At 36.5% G+C, this 27,339-nt stretch overlaps 1 protein-coding gene across 8 annotated transcripts in view; it reads left to right on the top strand.

Moving 5' to 3' along the window:
* The window catches only part of GRIA2 (glutamate ionotropic receptor AMPA type subunit 2), an 81,203-nt gene that overhangs the window by 49,678 nt on the left and 4,186 nt on the right, over positions 1-27,339 (top strand). For 7 of the 8 annotated variants that reach the window (XR_008208497.1, XM_052690338.1, XM_052690336.1 and 4 more), the window contains exons 7-13: positions 8,045-8,212; positions 8,490-8,594; positions 9,296-9,406; positions 10,522-10,728; positions 11,217-11,587; positions 15,036-15,234; positions 27,171-27,339. The exon at positions 27,171-27,339 is cut by the window's right edge and continues 79 nt beyond it. Coding sequence is in view for 7 of the 8 variants with exons in the window: in XM_052690338.1 (XP_052546298.1) it covers positions 8,045-8,212; positions 8,490-8,594; positions 9,296-9,406; positions 10,522-10,728; positions 11,217-11,587; positions 15,036-15,234; positions 27,171-27,339 (1,330 nt within the window). In the remaining variant the exon portion in view is untranslated. The remainder of the gene's footprint in view (positions 1-8,044; positions 8,213-8,489; positions 8,595-9,295; positions 9,407-10,521; positions 10,729-11,216; positions 11,588-15,035; positions 15,235-27,170) is intronic. The other variant, XM_052690341.1, reaches the window with a different exon arrangement.

Genomic DNA, 27,339 nt, shown 5'->3' with positions numbered 1-27,339 from the left:
TGGAACTGTGTTCCTTGCCTCTCCTCGAACAAGCCATTCCTTTTTATTAGTATTCTAGTCATGTGAGTTATCCTGTGCTGCTTGGTGTACTACATAAATGTCCAAGTAGTTGAGGTAAAGTAACATCCTTTTGGTCCATTCCATGATCTCAATGAATAACCTTTCTCTCCTCTGATTTTGAGGCAGTAATCCAAACTGCCACTGTTCATAAATGAACTTATGCTACCAGTTCAAATGGATTCTAGAGTTCTAAAGCCATGACAGCAAAATCTGTGTGAAACAGCTTGGTTTATAGGATTTTCGTGTTACTGATATATAACTCAAAGAAGCTTGAATGCCTCTGGCTGGTAACTATAGAATCATAGAATGGTTTGGAGTGGAAGGAACCTTAAAGATTTTCCAGTTCCAAATTCCCAGTGTCAGAGGTTAATGTTAACCTTGATATTGCGAATGTTTCATTGCAGGCAATAGCACTGCAATTTTCTTTTGGTTTCCTATGTTCATTTTGCATTATGAAGTGTCACCCAGTGGAACACAGCCCCAGTACAGTCACTTTTCCAGAAGAGTAGTTTGTAGAGCTCTAATACCACAGATGCTGAAAAGAGGACCTGGATCAAATTCAAAAAATATTCCTTTATAGTTTATAAAATATTAATTGAAATATTGTTCCACTTTTAATGCACAGGTGACAGAAGACTTGTTACTGTGCTATGCCTGTATTGATAAATGCACAAAATAAAAAGATTCAGAAAGATACTCGAAACTACTGCTTTGCTGGCTTTTTTCAAAAGGACTTCTCATCTTTCTAAAGGAAAGCTGATATGCTCAGGGTTCCTCAAATTAAATTCAGAATAAATCTGTTTTAACTGAAGGTGTTGTCAAGTCTCTGCATGCAGCTCTTCAAAGAGCCAGTAATGTGCAAATTTTGAAACAGTCCACAGAGCAACAAGACAGAAATTGAAGTCCTGTTTTGCTGCTTTTTTCTTTTTGTGTGTGAGTTTAAACACATACAGGATTTTCAGAGCTTTAATGTCAGGGTATGCCTAAGATGATGTATCCATACACATCCAAATGCCTCAACTTCCTATTAACGCTTACAGTGGGGGCAGCCTTTGGTATAATTTCAGGTGGAGTTCATATCTTCTGAACATTAGTGAGACATGCAGAGTACAAAGTCATTCTACCTGGTCGTGAGCTTTCATAAGACAGCTGAAAGCTTGGTAAATGCAAGAAGTATTTATTCTCTACTGGCATAAACACAATGGAGCCTGCACACAGAAAAGAATTTGTGGCTGCCCAGTTGAAAAACTAAAGTAGCTCAGGCTTATAGAGAACACCACTGTATTGGAAGATGGCAACAATCCAATGGCCGCTGAAGTTATTTTCACTGCCTTAAACTGCATCATGCTGGTACACTATGTTTCAGATGTTCAGAATGTGTTAGATTGCTTTTTAAGGTGTGTAATCCCTTTCCCACGTACAATCAATGTGTAGCTAAGAGCAAAATCATAAGTTATTCTTTCTTCTGATTTTTTGACTTTAGTAGTTCCACATTTTCAATTTCTTTTCTTTAAACAGCAATCTAGTATTCTAGAACTATTATGAGATCTATTTTTTATCAGAGCTAATGTGATTATAGAATCTAAAATGCCTGTTTATGGTACAGAACAGTGTGCTGTTCATGGCAAAATTGCAGAAGTAGGAAACTGCTGATCTGAAACTGATAAGTCAGGAAGAATGAGCAGGGAGTAATGCATAGCTTTTGGTTCAACTCCTCAGGTGCTGGTATAGCTCAAGAAAGGAATGCACAGGACATGCAGACAAATATGAAAGCTTGCAGAAATAAGTAGCATTTAGAGGACAGCAAAAGCTTTTTCAGGCTGCAAACTCAGGAAGCAATCTAGATACTACTCAGCACAAGTGTACAGTTTGTGAATTAAACAGTGCCTTCGTTTAGAGAATGCTCATTATGATTGCGGCATGTTGAATGATTTTATAACACCTGGCACTCAGTAAAAGTTGTAAGGTCTTCTGTTGCATCACATACATTTTTAATAGAGAAATGTGATTGACAATGCCAAAATTCAAGCAATTCAATGTGGATTTTAAAAATTTATAATGATTATAATGAATCCATTTCAATAATGTTGCGTAACTTAACCAGGAGCTGAACTGCTTGTTTTTTGGCTCTGTAAAACTAGTCTTGCATTCGTGGGGCTTTTCTGCCTGTATTTTTATGTCTTTGTGTTCTGGTTTCATGATTGCTGGAGATAAAAATACGCATCTAGCAGCTCTACCTACCTGATTTTACTGCAGTTCTGAATACCGATATCCAGTCTTGTCTACTTATAAAAATATATGTGAAGAACAAGGGTGCAGGAAGTTTCATTGTGAAATGATATGCTTCTTTTTAATAACTTAAGACTCCTTTGTATAAGTAACTGCTCATTCTATTTTTTGAAGAGAACTCAAGGGATGAAAGCTGTGGGTTGTCTAAGGTATCACCAAGTTTGTCTCAGACCCTGAGAAAGAACTTCTGACACAGATCCTTCAGTCCTACAGGCATGAGTGGCTGAACTGTGCCAAAGGAAAAGTGCTTGCAAGTCTTCTGAGGATTGTAGCTCACTTTTTTCAGCCAGCATCTCAGTTACATACTTGGGCAGCTGTGTGTATTATCAGCTAGAATCTAGGGTGGCAGAGTAGCAAACATGAACTGTTTATTATTCAGTGGAAGTTGCTACTTCTTGGTTAAATCAATGACCTAAGTAAGGTAAGATCGGCATATTTAATTTGCTTCAAAGTAATTCAAAGGAAAAGGCTTACAAGAGACAGTCTTTTCCCTAGAGAAAGTAGGCAAATACTTGTGGTATTTGCTGGCTGGGGTAGGTGAGACTTGATCACGTAGGTAGGCAGGTTTTGCACTTTTTTTTGGTAAAGACTTATTAGTATTCAAATTAGATGTTCTGGGAAGTTTTAGAACAGTGCAGTGTGTTGATTTATTTATTTATGGTAAGTGAACTTGTGCAGGGTAAATCGTAGCACCGTGTCCCCATGCCTTGTATAGCCCTCCATTTATGATGATTCAAAGTGCATTAAAACCAAGCTCAAAGATTTAGTGTGGCTTTATGTAGTAGGCTAGAATGTAGTATGTAGTAGTAGTACTACATGTACTTATGTACTTTATGTAGTAGTCTAAAATTTAAATCCAATTAATCCAAGGAATTTGAAATTTCAATTTAGGCTCATTGCTACAGCAGTGTTGTTAAATTTCTGAGATAATTACTAGCATGTATTCCCTTGGATCTGTGTAGGACTTTTGACTGGCTATGAGTAAAAATAGCATAGCTGAAGAGCCTGCTGGAAGTGTTGGATTCTTACTATTCACATGGTATTATAAAGTGGCTGATACCAAATATCTAATCTCTAATGATAATTATTAAAATAATTTTAATTAATTACACCAACCGTGAGTTTCTTCTTCTGGAAAGTAATGTGGGATACATTTTTATAATCATCTCAGGAACTTTCTTGGATGAAAGCTCAGTTCACCAGGGGTATTTGTCGTAGATGATAATGCTTGAATGGCTGTTTTAATCAATAAAAGAACAATGGTTGAAAACTATATTTCAGTAAATATTTTAATAAGTAGCAGTTTACATTTAAAAATGTCTATCTTCTTTTAGTCACATACTTAATGATTTATCACTACCTTAATTATTAATTTTTGAAGTGGAAGTGCCTTGTGCCGGAACATATGAACTGAAAGAGGTTCCAGGGTGTTTCTAGGGCAAAGCAGTGAAGAAAAAGGACAGCATGGGTTGGTTAGCTGCTCTTATGTTGAGAGTGGCAAAAAAAGGTCATTGCTGTAAATGGAAAGTGGACAAAAAGGTAATACACTAGTATTTGTTCTTAGCTTTTAAAAGGATTCTTCTGTAGACTAAGAAGGTGATTGTGTTCTGTTGCATCCAGACTTCCTCTTACAAAATGCCTTTAAATACCCACAGACCTAAATAGCACTTTAGTTAAAGATGCTTCTGAACACTCAGATTCATTTTTAGGAAGACACAACGTAGCTTCATTCTTGATCTTATTTGAAGCCTCTTACATATGCATATTAGTTTAGTTTGCAGCAGCCAGTTTGAATTTTCCAATTTATTGTACTTGCACTTCAGCATTCATAATAGGTCTTTCAAGCCATTTCAAATCTGATTTTTCACGCGGGCAGATAGTAAATAGGACACTGGAATGGTTTTGAGCTAAAAGAGAAGGGGATTCAGATTAGATATTAAACTTTTTCTCAGGGGGTGGTGAGGCACCAAAGTAGTTTGCCCAGAGAAGCTGTGGACATCCCATCCCTGGAGATGTTCAAGGCAAGGCTGGATGCTTGCCCATGGCAGGGGGGTGGGACTGAGTGGCCTTTAAGGTCTTTTCCTACCAAAACCAGTCTGTGATTCTGTGGTTATATTTGAAGGAAAAATAAGAGTTTTATGGAATCATACATCTATGAGTAAAAAGACTGCGTTCTTTGTTGTTTAAAGGTAATTATCAATAGCAGTTGCATTGGTCTTTTGCAGCCACTTTCGTCTTAAGGTTGGAGGTAAAATTACATGAACAGATGAGATTTTACAATTACTTCGTCAGGGTGGTTAGTTTCCACAAACAGTGGGATGAATTAGAAGTAATGTTTTTCATAAATAAATTCTGCAGGTTCAAATTCAAATAATTGTTTTTATTATTTCTGCCAAGCACCATGGACTCATAAGCAAGTAATTGGTGTTAATTTGTTTTTTGTTTTTTTTGTTTTTTTTTTTTTCCTGCAAGATCCATGTGCTTATTAAAGGAAGAAAACGTCTGTGACAACTTAATGTGTTCAAATTAGCCTCTGTACTTTACTGAAATATTGCAAACAAGGTGATAAATTGTTTAGCGAATCATTGGAAAAAAAAGGCTGGTGCAGAGCAGTAAGGCAGCCTTTTGTATACCCACAAAATACAGAGGCACACTTTTGAGTCTTTATTGTATGTGTTGCTTTGATTTATATTATGCTTATATTTGAGTATGCTAAAATTGTTTAAATATAAAAAAAAATACTGATCATCTGCTTTTCTCCACTTACACTTGCAACAAGGAGTGCTTCCTTTATTACCTCTTTGAATCTTACCTCCAGCTGAGGAAAATACTCACATCTGCTTTCTGATCGTATTTTTCTTTAGCTCTACTGGTGACGTAGGGTGAAGAGCCCTCTTCTATACCTGTTTAATCTGAATTCAGCCTTCCTGAATGCTGTTTCAGCTGTATGAGCCATTCTAGCTGAGGTCTCCCTGGTGTGTTGTGCAGTGGTCTCTGGCTCAGTCTCTACTTGTTTCTTTATCACTGTTCTGTTACTTTTGGACTGAACTGCTAGTTTGTAGTCCCCATGGGAGGTTTTCATCTGTTTTACTGTGTCTACAGCATAGACATCTGTATCTGAGCTGTTTACCCTGGGCTCCTCTAATAGTTGCAGAAGTCACTGCAAAAGGAGTTAATGGAATCCGTAGGCAAGAGTCACGATGCAGTCCATGTTTCATAGAAAGTGACAGCAAATCCTTGAGCACTTCAGAGCATTCAAGTTTATATTTTCACCTTAATATCGTAGCTCCAGAATTATGATAATGTAGGGCACCTTCTTGCTTATTCTTTGCAAGGCTGTAATAATTACAGGCACTTCTGCAGGAACTGTGTTATAGTATCAATAGCATTTTCTATTAAATTTTACCCAGTTTATCATCTAAAATTGGAAGTAACTGAAATGAAGTTAGTTTTAGAGCACTGTGAAAGTAGTAGTCTGTAAGAGCCCGTTCCACTTCTAGAGAATAATATTCCAGGTCTTGCTCCCTTTGATTTTAATGATGCAGATTTGAACCTGAATGAATCTCTTATATAACCAAGTGAATCAAGACAGTGCTAATGCATCTGTTGACTCATGACGATTGTCTTTACACTTACAGACACACGAGCACACTCATCTATTTGCTTGAGCAAATGTTATCTGTACGTTACCTCCCGCTTATGGTCACGAGGTCTCTTATTTGGTCATGAGGTTTCAGTTTGGCAGTGTTAAAAACTATCTACACCTTAATGAATGAATGTAATAATCTCCATGAAGGTTATTAGGAGCTGGTGCAAGAAACTATGAATGGGATGTTTGCTTTTGTGACATCCCCTACAGCGTGAGGGTGTGAAGCGTTTGGAAAATATATTGAGATTCCTAGATTAAACGTGATTTAACCTAAAGCACATGTGAATTTCATATGTGGTTGTACACAGGAATAGATGTGAATCAATAGGCAAAGCCCTGCACAAAGTGAATATGTGACTGAGTTGTGGATGTTCAGGCCTCTAATTATGTAACACTAGGATTATATTGCTGAGGTAAAGGATTAAAAAATCCCAGTTATCGAAAGAAACATAACTGAGATGCCATTGCAGCTTCTCAATTTCAAGGCTGTATTTCCTCTGCCACTCAATGTATCCGTGGTTTGTGACAGTGCTGTATGCTAAGCTTTTCTCAGACTGCAACAGTGTATTTCTGTATGTATTTCTATTTCTATAATGAAAAAGCTACTTTTGAAACAGCCTTGCTATCCAGTCCCCATGAAAATGTTTCAGTATCTTTTCTTCTCTCTGTTACCTTCTCATCTATAAATGCGTGTTCTCATTTCATCACTGCAACTCCAGTGGTGGAAAATAATGTCAATTCCAGCCGGTCTTTTACTTTATTTTCCTGTTGTTCTGATCCTTTTAAATATTTTCATACCAACCGCTGTGAGAACCTTCTTGAGAATATTCACATTAATCATCCAGTAAGTTTATGCATCCGAAAAAGAGTTCCACCTTTCTTTTCTTCCTCTCCAAGGTCTGGTGGTTGCATACAAAAATGACCTCAATTCAGAGCACTGCTTTGGTTAGAATTACAACAGCCTTCTGCATGGCTTGAGCTAGCTAATTAAAATTCTCATTAAAGTCTGAGCCATTGAAGCAAAGAGGCAATACATCATTTCTCACTGCTTTAGAGTTTATGTATTTTCAGCATCTAATAGCCTTCATAGGGATCATTGCATTCATTCATAAGGCTGTAAGTTCTTATATTCTGTCCTGTATTTCCAAAAATGGGTGTTAAATTTGGAATAGCTGTAATGTTCTGTAATGTTCTGGACTCATAAAATCCGTCTACCTAAGTCCTCTATGTGTATGCACATGTGATTTTTGTTCAGTTAGTTACAATGCAGAGTTTTCCAGTACCTGCAGATAACTACCTTTGACTATTTAGCCCCAGCTGCTGATACGTATGATGGTGAGATTCTTCTGTGATACCTCAAAAGTTGTAAGGTATAAAGCTCCTTATATCTGTCAGATTAGGAGCGTGGGACTCTTCCTTGCCTATCATTCTTTGAGAATTGCCATGTCTTCCTCCAGACACCACAGTCCATAATGTATTTTTTTCAAAGGGTTGCCTAGATATTGCCTACCAGCAAACAACTTCTCTCCTGATCCTTTGTAACAATAATTTAAACACATGTATATACCAATATACTTTGGTTTTGTGAGCCTATATGTAGGATGACATGTATCTTGAGTTCTGTATATAAATGCACCTCCAATGAAGAGTGTAACAAGAGTAAAAAAAAAATTCTTATTTCTAAAGGCATACTCAGGTTAAATAGTGGATGTTATTTTTTCCCCTTTTCATCTCTGTGAACTTCAGCCATATCTGGACACCGAAGTGTTACACATTTGTGATGAGAAATGAATGGAATTCACGCCATGAAAACAGCTGTAAATTTTCAGTTCAGGCTTATCAGCATTATCTTTCCAACACTCTTATGGAGAGCACTGTACGTGAATCAGTGCAGGTGCCCCTCAGATGGCAGTGACCTCAAAACAAAAGGACGGCGTACTGTCATCTTTATTTTTAATGTATTCCCGTGTCAAATGGATGGAGAATGCTAGAAGTTATACTGAGGTTGAAGCTGTTTTTTAATGAAATGTTTTCACTCCTTTTCAGTATACATCTGCTCTGACCTATGATGCTGTGCAAGTGATGACAGAAGCTTTCCGTAATTTGCGTAAACAGAGGATTGAGATCTCCAGAAGAGGAAATGCTGGAGATTGTCTTGCAAATCCAGCTGTACCCTGGGGTCATGGTGTAGAAATAGAAAGGGCATTGAAACAGGTAGCTTCCCTAGAATGAATGCTGAGATGAGTGCATGTGTGAAGTCTTCTATAAATGCTTGAAAAGAGCTTTCTAGTCTTCTAACCTGCCTGGATCTTGCTGAGAATAATGAGGAAATTAACTCCGCATCAGGAATTTGTTCCTTTGCTAAGTTACATTGGGTACAGAAAGTGTCTAAACTGAATGTTTGTGATAAATCAATAATTATTTGTGGAAACAAAATTCATTTTTCTTAAAAGGAACATAATTGAATTCACTTTCGTCTTCGTCTGTATAGGTTCAGGTGGAAGGTCTAACAGGGAATATAAAGTTTGATCAGAACGGAAAGAGAATCAATTTTACGATAAACGTCATGGAACTCAAAAGTACTGGCCCTCGGAAGGTAATTTGAGTTGTCTTACAGTGTCTTTAAAGGTTTTATCACACTAAAGAGAGGGTTAAGGTAGGTAATGAAACACTGCAAATGAGTTAAAGCATGACCTGTGATAATGTGTATTCAGAGATATATTCTATGTTGGTCTTGCAGAGCAGAGTAAAAGCACCTATTACTTCTTTCTAACAAATAGAGTTTTTATTTCTGGTAAGTACTATATGACAGTATTTTCCTTTCGGCTTTGTGGGTTAAACTTCTTACTTTCTGATCTAAAATACTGAATGTGAGCCAGTAATTGGGGAGATACACATCTGAATGACAAATACAGAATACTGCTTTTCAGTAATGTTTGCTTAAATGTGATTATCTTTCTGTTGTAATTCGAAATCCTTTGGGAGAAGCCATTTTATCATGTCTTCCTAATCTGGAGTATTTGATAACAAATCAATCTCACAGCAGATGACATTGCTTCTAAAGGTTCTTGATATGCGAATGAAAATGATATACTTCAACCAGAATAATGTGAGCTAATATCATTAGCTCATTCTTGTTAATATTTGCTATAGTAACTGTAAATAGAAATATTTATGCTGATAAATCCGTAACTGAAATAGTTCTCTGTGAGCATAAATCTTGGGCATGGTAATAATAAATTTTTCTGTGGAAGTTCGTATTCACTAGTGTCTGTGCATCCTAAAAACTCTCTTTAGATTGGATATTGGAGTGAAGTGGACAAAATGGTTGTGAATCCCCTTGATGGCCCTCTCGGAAATGAATCTTCGGGACTAGAGAATAAGACTATTATTGTCACCACTATTTTGGTAATGAACCTCATATTTTGTCAGAAGATAGTGTATTCTACAGTGATTTGTTTCTCCTGTTAATATTAGTTCATTTCCTGTTTATTTTTTGAGGTTGTGGTATGTCACTCATTATGATACATTAATAAAATCCAGAAACAAAGGAAATGCAATTTGGTATGCTGTTTTCTTCTGTAGAAGACAGATTGTCATTGACTGGGAAGAGAAAATCCTAGAAAGTTATTTCTTCTAGTCCAGAAATCAGGAATGAAATACCTGCTTCTGAAAAAGAGAGCTTTAAATGATGTAGCCACAATAGTAATTATTAATCGATTGCTTATTAGGAAATGAATGTTACCAGACAGGAAGGAGACTCATTTTTGCACTTCAGAATCTTAGCTAGTATGGACTGGTAAAGTATGAGATAAAAAAGTTATATTGTAATTGTTTGGAAAGTAATGTTATATGTTGTTACACAGCAACATTTGTGTATTGCAAAGTTTCTTTATCAATTTGGTTAAGTCACAGGCTAATGTAATGCCAGTGGATGCAAGAATATTTGGATAACAGTTGAGCAGAGAGGAGGTGCATTGCTTTTAATGTAACGTATAAACCACCCGTAGTTTTGCTGATGATAGAACTACTGCACATCTGTAGATATATATTTTTTCTGTGTAAAAACTCAATATTAATTCTAGCCTGAAGAGCCAGAAGTGTGTTTCAAGGAAGGAACATAGCCGTGAAATAGGAAATAATTTCATTTTATTAAGACAACAACAAAAGCAACTAAATGCCTTTGCCTTCTTCTATCCAAACTGTAAGAGAGAAAGAAACAGATTTTGGAACTTAGATTCTCTCTTCTCTGAAAGCGTAACTCCTGTTAACGTTCATGGTCATTATTAACATACTGCTGGGATCTCTATGCCTGTAAGTATTGTTATTTGTATATGACTGTGAAGAATGTAGCATTTAAACCTTTTACAGAATGCATCACATTAATCATGTATGGCTGACATAATGGCACCTGAATCATACATGCTATTACTGTCTTTTTTTTGGCTTGTAAAAGGGAAATCTGCTAATCTAGGAAATGCACAACCTTTACATTGTAGCTAAAGCAAGTTCTTTCTGTGCAGGAGTCCCCATATGTTATGATGAAGAAAAATCATGAAATGCTTGAAGGAAATGATCGATACGAGGGCTATTGCGTGGACCTAGCTACAGAAATTGCTAAGCACTGTGGATTCAAATATAAGCTCACAATTGTTGGGGATGGCAAGTATGGGGCCAGGGATGCAGACACGAAAATATGGAATGGGATGGTTGGAGAGCTTGTTTATGGGGTAAGAATATCTATTATAATAAAACAATTTAAAAATGCTGGGATTTGTGGGATTTGGCTTAGTTTTTTTCATGAAGTAGAGGAAAATTATTTGGTTCCTCTGATAAAGAATTAGTAACTTGTCTTAGAATAAAAAAATAATAATTAAAAAAAAGTAAGGCACAGAATTGGATTTTAAATGTAAATGAAGTTGGGAGGGAAATGAGTACGTATTTCACCCTCCTTACGAGGCAAAAGGCCTTCCTAACACTTTTAAATGTCATATACTTTTAAAAGGCCATATTCTCATAAATTGGGAAGCTTAGAATATGTCAACCATATGGTTGGTTGCATGTGTTTCTGAAATTTTCAGTATGACATTTTCAGGGAAAAGATTGTTAGCCATGTCTGCTGTCCTGTTTTCATTTATGCAATCAATGGAAACTAAACTATGATCATTATATTAGCTATTATTTTCTTTCTTTTTTTTTTTTTTTTTTTCCTTTACAGAAAGCTGATATTGCAATTGCTCCATTAACTATAACATTGGTGAGAGAAGAGGTGATTGACTTCTCAAAGCCCTTTATGAGCCTGGGGATATCAATAATGATCAAGAAACCTCAGAAGTCCAAGCCAGGAGTGTTTTCATTTCTTGATCCATTAGCATATGAAATCTGGATGTGCATTGTTTTTGCCTACATTGGGGTCAGTGTAGTTTTATTCCTGGTCAGCAGATTTAGTCCGTACGAGTGGCACACAGAGGAATTTGAAGATGGAAGAGAGACACAGACTAATGAATCAACTAATGAGTTTGGGATATTTAATAGTCTCTGGTTTTCCCTGGGTGCCTTTATGCAGCAAGGATGCGATATTTCGCCAAGGTTGGTTACTCGCCTTTTTCAACTTTGTGCATTTTTGGTCTCAGCCAGCGGAGGTTCATGGTACATATATTTTCACTTGAAAGAAATGCATTATTGTGTTTCTTTTTCCTCAAAAACCACAGAAGTCCTTGAAATAAAGGCCGTTTTCTGACACGAGGTGGTGTTCAGAACTGTCTTAATGTCAACCGTACGTTTGCCAAGTGAAGTTATGTGTACCATGGAGAGACTGGAAAATGCATAAGGTTCAAATCGTTCCATGCCTTCTTGGAGGGGTACCGTGTTTTTGCTGCATATTCCCATTTTACAGTTGGCAGTGCATTTGGTTCACAACAACTGTAATGGGAAAGAAGGGTAGAATGTCAGCCATGAACTGCACAGCCAGCACTTTACCCCTAAAACTCACTACATGTCACAGCAGTTATTAACTGTTTTTCCATAGGAGAGCTTTGAACTGAAATTGAAATCCTGTGGTTGCTCTAGTTTACTCTGAACAGTTGCAAAACGTTGCTGCTTTTCTGTGGCCTAGTTCTGTGAAAGTCACAAAGGAAATTGCTAAAATGAATTTGAAAGTCTAGTTTATAAATGCTTTATTCCTCATGGATTTTCACCTACCCTATTAGGAACAACAGTGAAGCACTTAAGCTAATTCCTTTGCAGCTCATTAAATATTCTGTTTCCCTTGTGCTTAAGTGGTTCTAGCCTTGATTCAGCAGTGATGAGTAGGTAGATAAATGCTACTTGCTGCTTGAAGGAACTGTAGTAAGAAGTGAAGTAGGGCAACTGGGTTTTAGGAAATTAAATCACATCTTCCTAACTATAGTAAGCAAGTTAGCTTTCTTCTGAGTGTCCTCAATTAAGATGGAATAGGTCAAATTTTAGGCAGTCCAGTGATTGTTTTGCAATTAAAATCACCCAAATGGAGCATTTTTTATATCCCCAAAGACAACAGCAGATTTTCAAGTTCTGCAGAAATAACAGAGCACTTTCTGTGTGAGATATTTAGCAGTTTTATTTAACTTATTCAGAGAAGTATAGCAGCCTTTGTGATGAAAGACGTGATGGATTTGTCATGCAGCATGGCAAGAATTGTGTGCAAGAGATGAGACAATGAAGAGAGAACAACTTCGGGTCATGAGAAGCTGTCTTAATTTCAGTTCTTTGGGTTTTTATAGTGATTATATACTTCACAAGTTTAGTTGTTAGCTATATAATTATTGCTACTGAATCATGACCATAGTAAAATGACATTTTTTTTCAATGCTCCTGGCTATTACAGCCTAACAGTTGTGCAAAGTTTGATAACGTTGTAAAGATGATGTGACAATATGGTAAGTGGCCATCATAAAGATGCATGAATCTGAAGTTAATAAGGAGATTGACATGGCTGATTTAGTGCCACTGAAGTGTTCAAGAACACCTTATTTCATTGCTAACTGTTTTGAGAAAGGTGTTTAGTTTGTATATCTGTTTATTGTAAAAACATGAAAGGGCTGCATACACCTCAATAATTTTAGTTCTGACATTAAGACTAGATGTTACTGACCTGACATATGGGGTGTTTACACACGTGTGAGTTCAGGCTACCACATCATTGTCAAATTCAGAATTCTTCAAAAATACACGTTAAAAAATGAAAGCTTTGTTTAACTGGAACAGACAGATGGGAAAATTTTGAATACAAATGACCAGCCTAAAAATTTTACTTACAAAAAAGTAATGTGGGAGCATAATTTCTGGACTGATCTTATCCTTGTTTTACAAGGTCAGTAACAGTTCTTTGCTGACAGATCCTGGCTTTTGAATCTGATGAATTATCCTTTACAGTGGACGTTATCAGTACAGTATAAGATAGGATAAAATAAACAGTAAGTACACAGTCATAGATTTTTACCCTGCAAATAGATATTTATCATGGAATTTAATCTTTCAATTCTAGAATCATTATGTTGTCAGAAGTGACAGAAAACATCTAAATGAATATATTTCATTTTAGAAGGAGCATGAAATAACTTCTTTTCTGTGGTCCTTTTTAATAATGTATACTGGACCATATCTAACTTGATTTTCATGTTTTGGAGTGGATCAGTGAGTTTGCGGTAGGTGGAGCATTGGGAAAGATAATTTTTGAGGCTTTTTCCAGCGTTAATGATTCTATGATTTTTCATGTCTCAGTTATCAGAAATCTTTTCTAAATTATTTGTCCAGAATTGTTTCAATCTATTTTTCTTCCCAGTTTAATAAATCAGCTTTACGTGATTGTTGTGTTTAAAATCAAAGAACGCTTTCAAAAAGTATATGTAGAAATATAAATAGGCCTATATATATATATATATATTCTGTCAGAGTTAATTTGACATCTCATTCACAGTACTACAGGCCAGGTGAGTGATTTGTGATTTGTTTACTTAATAGATAGAGGAGACACAACATGACATACCTAACCTACTGCAGTGTCTAGCACTAGGCTTTCAACTCTATGCACATTTCTGCCAAATAACTAAGTACATCTCCAAAGATTCTGTACTACTTCCTTCCTTTAATGTCTTGTTTGGAAACAAAATAGTAAGTAATTTCGAACTTTAAAAGCTTGTTAAGAAATAAGTTTGACAATGAGGGCAGTATCAATAATCCTATCAATGTTTTAGTACTGAAAGCTGGTGAATTCCTCTAGTTGTGTTCACTATACTGTTCTGTATATTTTCTTGAGTTCTCTTTTCTTCTTTCTTCTTGAGCAGGAGATGCAAAACAAAGATCCATAAGAGCCAGCCTGCTACAGTTAGAAACATCAGTTTACCATTGTTTAAAAAATACACTTTCTTTGCTGTTTTATCTGTATTATCAGTTTGCCTGTGTCACGTCTAGTCCTCAGCATGTTAAATGTTTGTATCTTTCAAAAGTTGTGTGCACTTCTTGGTTTATGGATATTCCCTGGGCCAGTTTTTATTGCAAATAATGCTATTTGTTTCTTAGTGTAGGTAGGCTGTAGCAGCATAAGCCGTTGTTTTGTAAAAAATAAGTCTTTGAATGTCTCACAGAAACAAGCAGTCTGAAGAGACTTAATTTTTAAGCGCATACTGATTTATGTGAAAGGTCTGTTTTACTGGTTTTGTTTGATTCTTTTTGTGTCACATCGGGGGGAACGATAAGCTTGTGTGTTAATGTAGCAATTTGAGATGAGCAGTCTCATTTCAGGGCACTCAGAACACTAAAGAAGTGGGTCTCTAAATTCTCCTTAAGTAGACTCTGGAGTTCTGATTCCAGCAGGGTCCAGGCGATGTAGTGGAGCGTGCGATGGTCGCCCCGTGCTATTAGCATGTACAGCTGCACTGCAGAATGACTTGAAATGCCTCCCAGTAGCATAATGCATCATTTGCATAAAACTGATAACATGCGTTCCTTTTTAGGACTTTCATTTCACTTTACAAATCCATTTCATACTTGTTATTAGATCCCTGTCTGGGCGCATTGTTGGAGGTGTGTGGTGGTTCTTTACCCTCATCATAATCTCATCCTACACGGCTAACTTAGCTGCCTTCCTGACGGTTGAGAGGATGGTGTCTCCCATTGAAAGTGCAGAGGATCTTTCCAAGCAAACAGAAATTGCATATGGGACATTAGATTCTGGCTCCACTAAAGAGTTTTTTAGGGTAAGAATTTCTACTTTTTAGTTTTTTGTTTTGTTGCAACTAGGTCTTCACTCGTGTAAATGTTTTCTCCCTAGGCTTTATTAAAAGATTGCTATAAAAATGTGATGTGTGCAATTTAACTTGAAGATATGTGTTTTAGTTTATTAATTATCAGAACACTTTATTATCTGTATGTTAACCCAGGGGCCATGGTGTAAGTAATGCAAGGTAAAAGTGACTGCAAGGAATTACCAAAAAATATTCCACTGTAAAGAAAAAAAAACCAAGACATGCTCATAAAATGGAGTCGATATTGTTTCTGTAGGCCCTAAGACAGTAGCTAACAGTTTTAAATAAGACTAACAGTGGTGCTATATTTTAGGTAGTCATGCAGTGAATAGGAATGTGAGAAGGTGCACAGCCATGATTTATTAAATATTACCTATTTTTCAAGCTTGCAGAGGGGAAATGGATTACAGCCCTGTTTGCTACTGTTGAAAATGCGTGCCTGCCTTTGAAATCAGATGTTATTTGTATTTGCATTGCAGTAATGCTTTCTGTCAGTCTTCTACCTCACTGCATTACAGTTTTTAAAGAACATAAGATTTAGTAAGTTCTGCTGCTGATTGCAATCCTGCTGATCTAAACCAAGACTAAGATCAGATTTGTAAGCAGGTAAAAGAAAGATCGTTCCATGCTAAAAGCATTAGAAGCGTTTAGAAGGATACAAATATATTTCTGTTTGAGAGTGTAAAGCTTATAACAATTGTGGCTATTCAAATTCTTCTGAACAGTTTCTCCTCAGAGATTCTCAGACTTGTGTGGTATGTTTACATGATGAGGTATTTGTGCTCCTAGCGTCGGATTCACTAATGTAGGTTGAGATACTCTCTGTGGCGGTCACTTATAAGAATTAGAAGGTTTGAATCCACATACATTTTCCCAAGTACTCTTTTACACAGCTGTGGGCTTTGTGAGGGCGTGTTCTTTGTGTTTTGTTAAGATAGCTTTGGATCAGTAAGAAGTTAGTTTGGTCTCTGGAAATTTCTTTTCAGCAACTTATGCACTTCATGTGATGCAGCTGCTAAGTCCGATGATTCTATCTACTATATGCTCCAGATCACATCAGCTTTCCCAGTTATTTTTCAATAAATAGTTGTCAGAATTTCTTTCTGAAACCTGAAACTCGTGTTTTAGGATTGGAACTCTGTGAAAAGCAGTCTTTAGCACTAAGGAGACTAAAATTTCACCTGGAATCTTGTAACTGAATTGCATTGGGTATGTGTCTTTCTTATGACCTGACTTTAGAAGTCAGACTTTTTGAACAGCTGGAAACTAGTTAAGTATTTAGCAGAAAGCTAATTAAGGGTCTTTGTTACTGTCATGAATTGCTTTGTTTTTCCACAATTAGTCTGCATCCTTTTCAAGAAGTGATATTATCTTCCAGTATGCTTTCTAATGGTGGAGTGTACACTGTACCTAAATATTCACTAGTTAGAGCTCTCGTTTCTCAGCACAAAAAGTAGGAGTTACTGTATAGCAGTGATAAGAATAGTAAGCAGACTTTGTCTTAATGCTAAAGCATGTTTTGTAATAATCATAGAATAATAGAATAGAATAAGGGACTCAAAAGCATCATAGACTCCAACTCCTGGCTTCAAACAGGACCACCCCAAAATCAGACCATATGTCTGAGAGCTGGGCAGCACATCTTTTTTCACTTGTGTAAAAAGCTGAGGCAGTCGGGCTATATGCCTAGCAGCAGGTGGGTTCAATAAATGAGTAATGAAGGATGCCAGAAATGAGAGAGTAAAATTTGTTATTGGATGACGGTAGCCAGCTACCTGCTGAGGTGTGTGAGGTGAAGTTCGTCAGCCACTCGAACTATAGAAGAAATAATTGCTGACTTCAGACATTTCATCTGAGATTTTTTTTTTTAATCTATGATGAGAATCCAAGATCTGCCTGATGATAAAAGTGCTAATTTGATTGAACTTACACCATATAGACTGAGATTGAAATGGTAGTAACTTTTGTAATCTAGCTTCTAGATTCACTTTTGAAAAGCCTTACTTCCTTTGCTTATTCCTTTGCATGCATTTTCCCACAGCTGCTTTTAAAATACAGGCATCCTTCTGTCAAATGGTATCTTTCTGCCAATCATAAAAGTGAAATATCATATAAACCATAAATCAGTTCATGGTTTCAGACCTGGAGCACTTCAGGTCAAGGTAAATTTTTTCACAGTGTTGCAACAACTAAGAAATGAATGTGTCACTGCTAGATCTGAATGAATTATTTAGGCAACAATTTACTTCAAGGCATTCATTGTCTTTCTTCAGTTTTTCTTTTTCACCCTGGAATATCCACAGAATGCTTACAGTACCTCTGAATGTATTTGTTGTTCTAACTTTCAGAGTTTCATTGGCAAGCATTTTTATTTTCTGAATGAATCATCAGCGCTAGATGAATCCAAACAATATTCACTCTCCTTTAAAGTGCACTGAGTATATTCAGTGATTGTTCTTCCACGTTCTTCCATCATGACTTTCACTTACAGAGGATAGTACGTATCTCATCTGACTCCAGTTTTGTGGGAGTTATTCTTCTAGACAATGCTGTTTTTCTGTTCTTCTCTGTGAAGAAAGTATGTTTAAAGAATAAAAGACTTAATTTGTGTTACCTGGTGTTTTTAAGATGGGGTGAATCACCATTGGGATATATTTGGTTTTTGTCATTTTCCAGGTAGAAATTCTCAGCAATAAGCTAAATGGTTAAACTTAAATGAAAGATTATATTCTGAATAGCTGAATATATATGTAAATGGGTCAAAATCTTTGTCCAGCTTCTGTAAATGCTTAAATAACATGAACTAGCAGAGGTTAACTAGTAGTTGTGCTAACCTGGGCAAGCTGGAAATGTCACATTAGCTTGTTAACTGTTTTGTTTCAGGATACCAGTCACTGAGTCATCTACTCGAGTAGTGTTGGCTGGCCCTAAAACATAACAGAGGATGAACCAGGAATTGTAGTCCAGTGTTCCCACTGCTTCTTTAAGAGAGTAAGCAGAAACATGGTACATCCTGCAGAGGTGCAGATGATTTTAACAGTGTTAAAAAGAAATACAGTAAAAATCTGCAGGAAAATATTATTGCATAATAATAATGTATGATATATGAATTTGCTTCAATAGCAGATCAGTTACGTCTCTTGACATGGAATAATTTTGCTCAGGATATCTCAAAGTTGCTACTAATGGGACTGCAAGTACAGTACAGGTTTTCAGAGTTCTTTTACTGAGCTGGGATGTTTGTCAGTTCTGTCGTTCACTAGTGGCTCTCTCTTACAGATATTGCTTTTAGAGTTTCTAGTGCAACTGAAAGCCTAAATAAAGATATACAGTGCATTATGATTGCATTTTTCTCTTCTGGATTTACAGCCTGAAGTAATGGGTGAAGAAATTGTGTGTTGCTGTGCTTTTCCAGAAAAGAACTGTTTTTCTCAAATTAAAGGTTGACTGTAACAGTGGCAACATGACTGCAAGCGTAGGTTGAAAGATGCAAGGATCATTTCAGTTCTTTTGTACAAGCACATCATCTTTACAGCTGTAAGACAGTAGGTGCTGCTTGGTGGAGAGCTAAATGGTGGGACAGCAGAATTTCATTGCTCTGGTAGGTACTTACTGTCAACACTATCTACAGTCACATGGTATTCTTATTGCCAGTGATCTCTCTGCAGCCACTCTAAATATACTTGATATTAATACTGTTAGCCAAGATATTTGATTTAAGGGGTAGAAGTCATCATAACCCAAGAAGGCAGGCTACTGCTCCCCTATTGCTGCTCAAATTAATTTTAAAGAACTGTGTATATGTGTTACATTCCTGAGTTTGCTGTGCTGAATGTCCTGAGCTACAATAATGGAAGTAAGAAACAGAGTGCAGCTGTGTAAGTATGCAATCTGAATATTCAGCAGCACGTTTCTATTATTTTCATCTGCTTAGAGACTTATGGAAAATGGGTGTGAAAGTGATACAGGCAGACACAAGTCTAATCCCTTGTAAATTTCAGTCATGTTTTTGCTGTTTGCCCAGCACTGCTCATCAAAAATGTGTACAAATGCGGTCAACAAATGAAATCAATTGTTCTGCCTTCTTTTCACTTTAAAAGATGGATAGCAACTTGTTCTGTAAGGTCAGAAGACATCTCAGAAATTAAAAGTGACATGCAGAGCAATAACTAGACTATTTTATACTCTCTATGTCTGCAGTGGTTTTTACTTTGAAACGTTTCATACATGTGTGACATGTACAAGTGAATCTGTTTCATTATGCATTGATGACCTTTAAGAGTAGATCCTCTGCCAAAGCAGAAGCAAGGAGAGTTGCTCCACAAGGAAAGCATTCTTTAGCTTTCACTGAACAGAGCAAGCAGGAGTCGAGAGTTCCTCAATGAAAAGTTGGGCATGGAAAATCTGGAAGTACAATAGTTTGTTCTTCATAGTGAGAAGCCAGCAGCAAACATTGGAGGAGCTGACAGATCCCCTGAGTCATTTCTCCTGAAAAAGGAAATTTGGCTAAAGATCTTTTCTGAAGATCTTCAACACAGCCTGGTGCATCTAAATTTATAAATACTTTGAAATATTTCTTCACTTTAAAAAGTATTTAAATTGATGTTTATATTATAAAACATTGCACAAAAAGAGAAAAAGCATACAGCAAGCAATCTTTGAGTCTCAGTTTGTCTTTGCACTCAAGATGTCATTCAAGCTTCTAAAAAGTACTTGGAAATCTCTAAAATCAGGGAGAAGAAACGCTGATTTAAAGAAAGAAATAAATGAAATTGCTAACTGGAAATACTTCAGCTTGTTTTGTTTGTTTGAGAGGCACATGCACAGAGCATGTGTTCCAGATTTAAATCTTGTTGAGCTCAAGGGATGTTCAAGGGACGATGGAGACTAAAGGCTGTTATCATGGATTGTGCTCTGCACCTTAAGCAGCAGAGAACACAGGACTGAATTTCGTGTATCCCTGAAAGAGATGCAGTTAGAAAACACTGCTTTGACTTTTGGAGTTTTGAAAGAAGGAAGAGATACTGAGATAATGGAAAGACTGCCATTCGCTTCCAATAGCAAACAAGTGGAGACGTGGTTATACTTTTTTTTTCTGGTCTAGAGAGTTCAACTGATTCATTTTCAAAGTTCTTACATCTGGGCAAAATACTTAAAAGTAGATTTAGGGCATTCTGAAATTTTACTTTAAAATAACAAATGCAGTAATGAATATTCTTCTTTTTTCTCAAGGCATCTCCCTTTGTTATTTTCTGGAAACATTTATTTCTGCATTACCTGAAATCCTGATGGATTTTGTTTTTTTTTTTTTCAGACATCTCTGCTAGCCTGTAGTGACCAAAATGCTGTGGTGCTTCAGAAGCTGTTTCTATAGTACCTAGTTTTAATTTTAATTACTATTTGCATTACATGTATTGAGAAGAAAATGTTTAACAGAGTTTTCATTTCTTATTGGTAAGGGCAAATTGTGTCTGGTGAAAGAAATGTGTTATTCCTTGATCTTCTCTTTTTATCAAGTGCTTTTTAGATGTTTTAACCCAGGTATGCTTTCAAGTAGATAATTCTGTGCTGGGTGCAGTGCAGTTCCTGAACCATTGTTTGGAGATTCTCCACTGGTGTGAAAGGAGTTGCACTACCCCTAGGATGATCTACTGATCATCCCATAATGTCACAGTCTAACATGACGTGATTGTTAGAAATTTATTTTCTAACCTGAGTGTTTTATGGGTAATTCTTCCTTAGTTGTTACAGTACATTTTGATCACAGTGATTGATTCCTCTTCCTTTGCTGTTGTTTTTCTCCATTTGAACAACTTCCATTTTCTTGCACGTTTTCTTACTGGTCCTGAGATGCTGAGCAATGCTTCCAACCTACAAAGTTCCATTTCATTTACGTCATTCTAGTGATTAGAATTTTCCACTTCTCTTATATAACAATTCCTGTTGTTTGGCTTGATATGTTTTGATCAACCAATTTCCTTTCTTACAAATACAACTCATTTCTATCTTCAAATGTTTTCATTCTGAAATGAGATGAGGCTGTGTGTGCCATGCTGTACTTCAGGCCAAAAGGGCTGCAGTTGTTTTTAATGACTCTTCATTCTTCTTAAATACCTTTAGTATGTTAGATAGATTCTAGACTACAGTAATAGCATCTGTAGTTCACTAAGGAATCTACAGTTTCCTGATAGTGTTTTGTGTTTAATGATGTAGTTGCTTCTTCCCTGACCCATCCCATATAGAGGCACAGTAAGTTTTTTGTTCTGCATCTATCTCATTTTGATCACTTCTGCACTCTCCATCATATTACGTATTATTTCTTTAATTCGATCTCATTTGAAAAAGTAAAAAATAATAAGGTAGGAATTTAGATCATGATTCTATACCTAGATTTTTCTTTGACTGTCTTCCAACCACGCAGCAGATACTCTTTCCTTTCTCCTATTCTCTTCACTCACGAGGCTGGAAAATCTGCTACTGTTTGCTGTTTCTGCAGTTTGTACTACATACTGTTTCCTTTATGTTATCAGATTTCCTCCAATCAAATCAAGATCCTACTTACAAATTTGCATTTGTAGTACAACAGTGTAACAAAGCTGTAGTAGTAGATACTGCAGCATGGCAGTAGTACAGCTGCCTCAACATCAGGAGGTTTGTTGTGATGAAGGTAATCTTAGGAGCAGGCAGATAACCTTAGGAGATTTTTCTTGTGGCTTCAAAGAACACATTTCTTCGGGTCATCTTTCTAGAAATTTGTTTAGCATTTATCTGAGCTTTTAATTAAAAGATATTTAAATGGCCTGCCTTGACTTTTTGAATGTGCTGAATGGAGAGGAATTTAGATTCCTGTGAATTTAGATTCGTTAGAAATTGAATTTACCCTACTAAAATGACTTGGAGGAGAAATCCTTTTGGCAAGTGTTTCAACAGTGATTAAATGTGCTAGAAGCTGCAGTGCTAACATACCTTCATAAGAAAAGCCTGCTTGAACATTTAACTCTCTAAATCACATGAATATGACGATGACATGAGGTCTTTGTCTTGCACATTCGTATGCTATCTTTTCATATGTGGATTCATAGTACAAATAGAGTTCTAAGTAGGCTTTTGAGGAATACATTCTCGAGATAGAATTTATTGTCTTCTTATTAAGACAAAATGTGTTAAAGATACTTTATACTTTATGTATAAATACTTTATGTATTTCAGCTTAAGTTATGGAAACTGGAAAGCTTGTAAAACTGCATCTTAAAAGCATTCAATTGATTTTACCCATTATTAGTAAAATTATCAGTATTTTCATTTTTATTCACTTTCAATACCAGTATAAACAAGGTTAAGTATTCTAAAATACTTAATTTGAGTTAATTAAAAAGCCTGAAAAAAATAGTTTTGGCCTTTTTTGGTGCGGTGGGAGAGAGCAAGTGGAAGGGAAGGAAGGGGAATGTATCAAGTGGTTTAGTGTGTAAATTGGCAAGACTTGTTTCTAGCTGAAGTTTCTAGCTGTTGATGACCCTTTTGATTTGTGTCCTTCAGTATAGAATGTCAACAAGATCTTAACACAAACCGTAATTGAGAATTAAAGTTCTGCACCTGCAGTACAAAGATCATCATGTAGTAGAATGTCTGTGGTGTGGGGAGCTATTTCTATCGGTGACACGCTAATTACAGCATCCCATTTTAAGAATATTAGGTCTTTGAATGACAAAATGGAAAAGTTATCTGATGACCTACAAAATACACAGTTAATTAATTTGATAAAGCTTTTCGTAATTTAATTTCCTAATGAGTTTCTTAATGGAGGCAGTACTTTACATCTAAATGGGATGTGTACTCTAATAATTTTGAAATTCATGATGCATAGTGCTGACACGATAATAAAAAAAAATTGTAGCTGTTTGGATGCTTTGATATTTTTGTAGAAATGGTAAGTTAAGAAAAAAGTGCATTATGAATATGTGTCTCGTGCTTACACGTTGCTAATGATTGTAATAATGAAGCTGCTATCAGCTTTTAACATTTCATCTATGTACTTGAGTGCCATGCTTCAATAGCAGTAAACCACATCAATTAGTGTAGTCAAATAATGAAATAATTGACTTGGTACACGTGTGTTTTTTAATGAAGCACTGCTGATCTTCTGTTTTACTGATGCCACATAAAAACATATTTTAGGAAGAGGCGTGAAAGCCCAATTTGCACCCTGCATTCACAAGAATTCTGTTTCTTCATGTTGTAATCCACCCTTGCTAATGAATGTGTACTCTTGCAAGTGCGGTTTAAAGAGAGGAGAATCATTTCTATAGGAATAATATGTGTGCATCTATAGCACTGACCAAGTTTAAATAATCTCTTGCTGCTGCTTTCTCAAAGTGTTTTTGATTTTGGATAGGTGAATAGGTGAAGCATGCATACTCATTTATCAAACAGATAATTCTAGCCTTTTGAATTCACTTGTATGTAAGTACGAAGTATTAGGTAAAGGTCTCTTTGGACGCTGGTTTTATTTTTACATGCTTTAGGTACAGCTTTTCATATAGAAGGCAAATTTTAGATGGAAAGAAAAAGTTGAAGGAAATAATATTCCTAAAACAAAAATTACTGTTAGTAAGTACTTTGCAGCAGGAACAAGGAGTATTTGAGACATTTATGATTTTTGTTTCTACTGAGTGTGAAGGAAGAACAATGACACATCCCTGGACTTGGTAGGGGTCAAGGCTGTGAGCAGCATGAACTCTAGCGTGGTGTTTCTTTCAGTGTTCGTGATTGAAGAAGGCTGTACAGTCATGAAAAAAATCTGAGCGTTATGTTCTGGTGATGCCTGCATTACGTGTTTTTATTTCTGTGGTTGCTCAGGTGTCATTTTACCTTCAGTGATGTGGCAAGGAGCCTGTGAGCCATCTAGTGGGAAGTTTCTTTGTAACACTTGACCACTTGAGAAATCTTTTTCTTAGGCCTTTTCCCATTCGGACATCCAGCACCCGCCACTCTGTCTGTAATGCAACTGCCTTCTTCCTTCAATTTATCTGCTGTGATCAGATCTCTGTCAAGTGATGGTGGGAAATGGGGAGCTGTGTTTTACTAAGAATGATGGAAGCAGAACAGACTTAGCTGGATGTCCGTAACTTTTATATATACATGTATAAAACCTGTAAAAGGTCATTGAAATAAACCTGGAAGCAGTGCAGTTAAGGAAGCAAAGGCAGTTAAGTCTGTTTTAGAAGCTGGTCCTGATAGCAGCCTAACTTGAACGAAGAATGTGTATTTATTTAGTACTTCAGTGTTTTTTCAGTGAGGAAATTATGTTTTAAATGCCTGCATAACCTTTTCTGTTCTGCAACACAAGATTTGAATGCATTATAATGAAAATTGTGATGACAGGCTCTTGGATGCCTTTGATATTTTCTCTTTTGAGTTGAGCTAAAACCTTTGAGATGGATCTAAGCTAGTGCAAATTTGTTTTCCATTTTATAGAGTGAATCTATGATAATTCATTAGAAATGACTGTAATCATTTTGATATCACTGCTGGAAGCTAGATGTCCCTTGCATGGTTCATAGTGGTGGGTCCTATGTAGGGAGCTGGATGTTTGCTGCCAAATGTATGTTGACTTGTGAAGCAAATGGGGTGGAGCATCTGGGTTCAATTAAGAGGGTAGATGCAGAGAGTGAGAACTCAGAGAAGACTGATCTCCTCCATATGAGGTTAGAAACATCTTAGTCCAACCCTGAGTGGCCTATGAATGGAGAAGAGTGAGCACCTTGAAGAGCTAAACTCTGGTAGGTTTGCTTTTGGGAAATTGAGCAACACAGGGAGTTGATGATAGGAAGCCATCCACTTTGCTATACATGCAGTTAGAGTTTACACTTTATACTTTCTGATGATGGTAGAGGAGTTGGTCAGATACTAAATAGCCTAACTGACTTGGATCTTCAGGTAGAATTCTCTTTCAGCTTGTGATACTACTCGCCATCTCAGAGGCATTTATCTGCCTTTCTGTGTATCAGGTAAGTTACAGGCAAAGTGTAACGCTGGATTGTCACTGACAGCTTGTAGTACAGAGTGACAGTTTACACTGTTATCTGGCTTTTCAAAGATGGTGCCTTATAACATTTTTCAGGTTTCCCATTGATTTTAGAATGTTTGTATTTCAGGATCTTCCTGAATGGAACAAGAGCAATGCATGTTCCGTATGGCAGATGTTGCAGGAATCTGAGAAACCCGCTCTGCCTTCAGCAGAGTTTCTCAGTCATGCTGGTCGTGCTCAGTATATCCAACCATTTTGATGTTAGTGGGTATACTGAGTATGTGTAGCACAACAGATCAGAATATACAAGAATACATCTGCAAGTGAACATTAGCTGTGCTAATGCATGTGTGGATGCTGGTAATAGATGGAAAACCTTCAGTGGTTAGTGCTACCAGAACTTTAAATGCTAATAGATGTACTAAGATGAGGGCAAAATCTGAGCCTTGGGATCTTTCTGTGCGGTATTTCAGGACAAAAAAGGGTAAGTCTGGGAAAATGATAATGCTGTTACACAGGGACAGTGAAGCCTTGGGAGACAGGGAAGACATTTCTCATGCTTTTATACTTGGTTCATTTATTTTTAAAATGATTTGATTAAAGATATATTTATAGTTTAAGTGCTGTTCTGAAGGGTACATTACGTCTTCAGTGGAGAAGTTGTTTCTCATACATTTTATTACAGCAGAGATTTGGTATATTTACACATACAGTAGTTAAGTCGCATAAGGTGACTACAAAACAAATGGTCCTTAGTTTTCTACAGCGAAGTAGAAATGCCATGGTAGCTGAGTTATATCCAGCATGGTATTGCACTCTGCAGTATTTTATCCTTTATTGTTCTTGCCTACTTCGTATACTGATTTAGGTTGTATCTTTAAGAAAATCACCTGAGTTTCATTGTTAACTCTCATTTTAGCTTCATAGACATTTTGGTCAGACAAAGTGGAATGTGAAATGCTTGCACGCTTAGGTTTTCTGCTCAGCTTACATGAAGAGTGATGATATATACATATGCTTGCCATTTTCTTCGTTGGAATTGTACAGCATGTGACAGTATGAGGAATCCAGCCCTATATACTGTTTCCCTCACTGTTAATTGTTATTGATCCTGACCTGTGGTGTACTTCAAAAAAAAACAAAACAGCCCCATCTGCTTTTTCTTTGATAAGCTTCCCTTTTGGTGACGTCTAGATAGCAAATTTTGTTCTGTTTTGTTTTCAGGTTAGTGCATAACTATCAATTGGTAGTTATAACTGCACTTATAGTTATAACTACCAATTGGTTAAAGCCAGGGAAACGTGCTTTAGATCATACTCTTTCTGGGAAAAAAAAACATGCCTGTTTTGCCAAGTTAAATCAGTGAGTCATGCATAGTACTACAAGTAAGAACAACCTTGAAACAGGTGCCTCACTACTGATGTTCCCTTCAGGTTTCATAGCAATTTTAGTATCCTCTGTGGAGCAATCTGAATCTTTCTGGTACCATTGATACGTTTCAGCTCACCTGTCGTGTAATAAGTAGCTGCGGAGAGCTGCATAAAAAGATGATCATCTTATTTGAGTGGAACCTTCTTGATGAATGTTTTAGTGAAGTTTAAATATATTTCTTATGTTTTAATCTGGCACGCTTCTAATAAAGTGGAAGTAACATTGCTTGCTTCAAAACTTCAATATAAGAAATATGAAGCATGTATACAATGACAGCATATTATTAATAGAAAAAGATAACGTAGCTGCTGCTGTAGTCTTTCAGCATTGGTTAATAAACTTGCCTGAAATAGTGTAATCATATTTTCCCACGTGTGCTTTTGCTGTCTACGTAAAAATTAGTTAATTAGGCTTCATATTGTCTCCACAGAGATCTAAAATTGCAGTGTTTGATAAAATGTGGACCTATATGAAAAGTGCAGAGCCATCTGTGTTTGTGAGGACTACAGCAGAAGGGGTAGCTCGAGTACGGAAGTCCAAAGGAAAATATGCCTACTTGCTGGAGTCAACCATGAATGAGTACATCGAACAAAGGAAAC

The sequence above is a fragment of the Tympanuchus pallidicinctus genome, unplaced genomic scaffold (assembly GCF_026119805.1).
Source record: "Tympanuchus pallidicinctus isolate F22 unplaced genomic scaffold, pur_lepc_1.0 scaffold26, whole genome shotgun sequence".
NCBI lineage: Eukaryota > Metazoa > Chordata > Aves > Galliformes > Phasianidae > Tympanuchus > Tympanuchus pallidicinctus.
The sequence above is the reverse complement of the archived record's forward strand: the minus strand, read 5'-3'. Positions and strand labels throughout refer to the sequence as shown.